At 39.6% G+C, this 2148-nt stretch overlaps 1 protein-coding gene across 6 annotated transcripts in view; it reads right to left on the bottom strand.

Moving 5' to 3' along the window:
• Positions 1-427: 427 nt before the first annotated feature.
• LOC133558511 (dnaJ homolog subfamily A member 3, mitochondrial-like) overlaps positions 428-2148 on the bottom strand; it is a 23009-nt gene continuing 21288 nt past the window's right edge. Inside the window, exons 11-12 of one of the 6 annotated variants that reach the window (XM_061909850.1) lie at positions 898-981; positions 428-731 (exon numbers count right to left, since the gene is read on the bottom strand). In XM_061909850.1, the coding sequence (XP_061765834.1) occupies positions 535-731; positions 898-981 (281 nt within the window). In that variant the 3' untranslated portion in view covers positions 428-534. Of the gene's footprint in view, positions 732-839; positions 982-2123 lie in introns of those variants that run through there. The other 5 variants (XM_061909851.1, XM_061909852.1, XM_061909853.1 and 2 more) reach the window with 5 other exon arrangements.

The following is a 2148-nucleotide window of genomic DNA, read 5'->3' as shown; positions in this document are numbered from 1 at the left end:
TTGTGGCCTCTCATACACATGGATAAAAGCACATAGGCACTATCTGGTTGGTGCATTGCTGTTTCATTACTGTAAGTCTTGAACCTTTTTAGAGAAATGTCCAAATTTGTAAATCCAGAAAGAATGGAATTATTGGACCATAAAAAGTTTCTGTATCTCCATTAAACACTAACATTTTGTAGCCACAGCAGACATGAGTAGCATTGGTTTGTCTACAAATATGTACAAACACTTAGCTTTTATTGGGATGCTGGTCGAATATAAACCGCACAAGACATGCTAAGAACAGAACATTCCCTGTGGTACCAAACCAGACCACATGCATGATCTGCATTTAACCTAAATAAATCTTGAGAGTCCAAAAAACACCACAAGAGTGAGGACTGTACTTAAATGTGTATAGCTAAAATGATTTAAAGTGCAACCATTTCTGATTTGCATTTAGATGTAGATTTATTACACTGTAGGTACAACAGCAAAACATTGGCTCTTACAAGAGGTTTTCTACAAGTCTGAACGTCCACAAACCTTCCATCACTCTGTTCGGCTTTCAGAGTGTTGTGTGGAGGCCTGCCGTGCTCGTCTCCTGACTGAGGTAGCGGTGGCTCCCCAGTGGGCCGCTCTGGCATCTGCTAGACGAGATCCCCAACTGCAGTTTGAAGAACTGCCTCCACGTGCCTCCTGGTACTGCAATAAATCATTTTCTTTTGCCGTGTTGACCTTTTTTGGCTGGAAACAACAGCAGAACCAGAATAAGATTGCAAATATTCAAGCTGCTGAATTACAAAAATGGCCGCTCTAAGTCAGTGTTTGGCAATGTGATAGTGACAATATCCCACCTGTGTGATTACTTTCAGGTAAACATCTTTTTTAGTTTAGAAAAGAAACCCTCCTCCTCTTGCTTCTGCTGTGGCTGCTTATCCTCTCCCTCAGCTGAGCTGCTCCTTTTGTCACTAGCGCCTGATGCACTGTCTCCCCCTGCTGGACGCAAAATGGTAGCGTCATGGCTACAGCCGGACGACTCAATTCAGTCTTTATTAAAGGGCAACTGCACTTTCTTGGGATTTCTGCCTGGTTCACATTTATTATGAAAGAGATGACAACAGATGGATTTATATTTTAAGGCATTCTACCTCGTGAATAAAAGTCCGCTTACAGCGGAGCGCCAATGGGAGCTCTTCTATTTCGCCCATAAAATCCAATAAATAAGTATTCAAAAAACGCCAACAATACTCCATGTACATTTTGGGATTTGAATATTAACCAAGTATTGGTGATATTGTTATAATAAGCACTGACGCTGAAAAAACTATTTGTAGCGGCGCCGTGATCCCTTCCTTCCATGTGTCCCTATGTTTACCATTGAGTGATCTGCTGTTTTCTTGCTTCCTTGCTCCCTGTTAAGTTTATCTAAACCATAAACTATGCATCTTACCTGCTCAGAAGAAGTGTGAGTAGGTATTCCGACAAGTTGGTACACTTTGACAGCTATTTAAGACCCAAAACTTGCGAGGACGACACGAAAAGCACTTGTCCACCCCCCTCTGCCCTGTTTTTTCGTGAGGATTATGAGACATTCTTCACCTAAGTGGGAATATATGAACATCCTATCAGTCGGCATCCTAATGACAGCAGACCTTGCAAGGTAAGCGATGTTTTATTATGTTTGTTGGCTCTCACAATGTCTGCAAGGAGTAATAATCAGTGATTAAGAAGAAAAAAAAAGGTTTTTTAATTTAATGCACCGCATATGCTTAAAATAATCAAAATATGTATGAATTCAATGTTATTACAAATGTGCCTGTTACTACATAACATATATACTTACATCATGTACATAAAACCTCACTAGAAATGTTTGGATGTTGTTTTAAAGGCTTTATAGGCGGAATTGTGCGGCTCCCATAGACACCATTGTAACAAACTTTTGATTACATGTATTTAATATTTAGACTGCATTAAAAAAACAACAACATCTGTAGTCATGTCTTTCATAATGATTGTGAACAATAGTCAAAATTCCCAATAAAAGTGCAGTTCCCCTTTAAGTATGAGTATTCTTAAGACAAGAATTGGATAAATGATGGAGAAAATAAAAAGTTCCGAAGAACCATCCTACCAACCTGTGCGATAACTGCCTAGCAAGTC

The sequence above is a fragment of the Nerophis ophidion genome, linkage group LG01, assembly GCF_033978795.1.
Source record: "Nerophis ophidion isolate RoL-2023_Sa linkage group LG01, RoL_Noph_v1.0, whole genome shotgun sequence".
In the NCBI taxonomy this organism is placed as follows: domain Eukaryota; kingdom Metazoa; phylum Chordata; class Actinopteri; order Syngnathiformes; family Syngnathidae; genus Nerophis; species Nerophis ophidion.
This window is presented reverse-complemented; position numbering and strand designations above follow the sequence as displayed.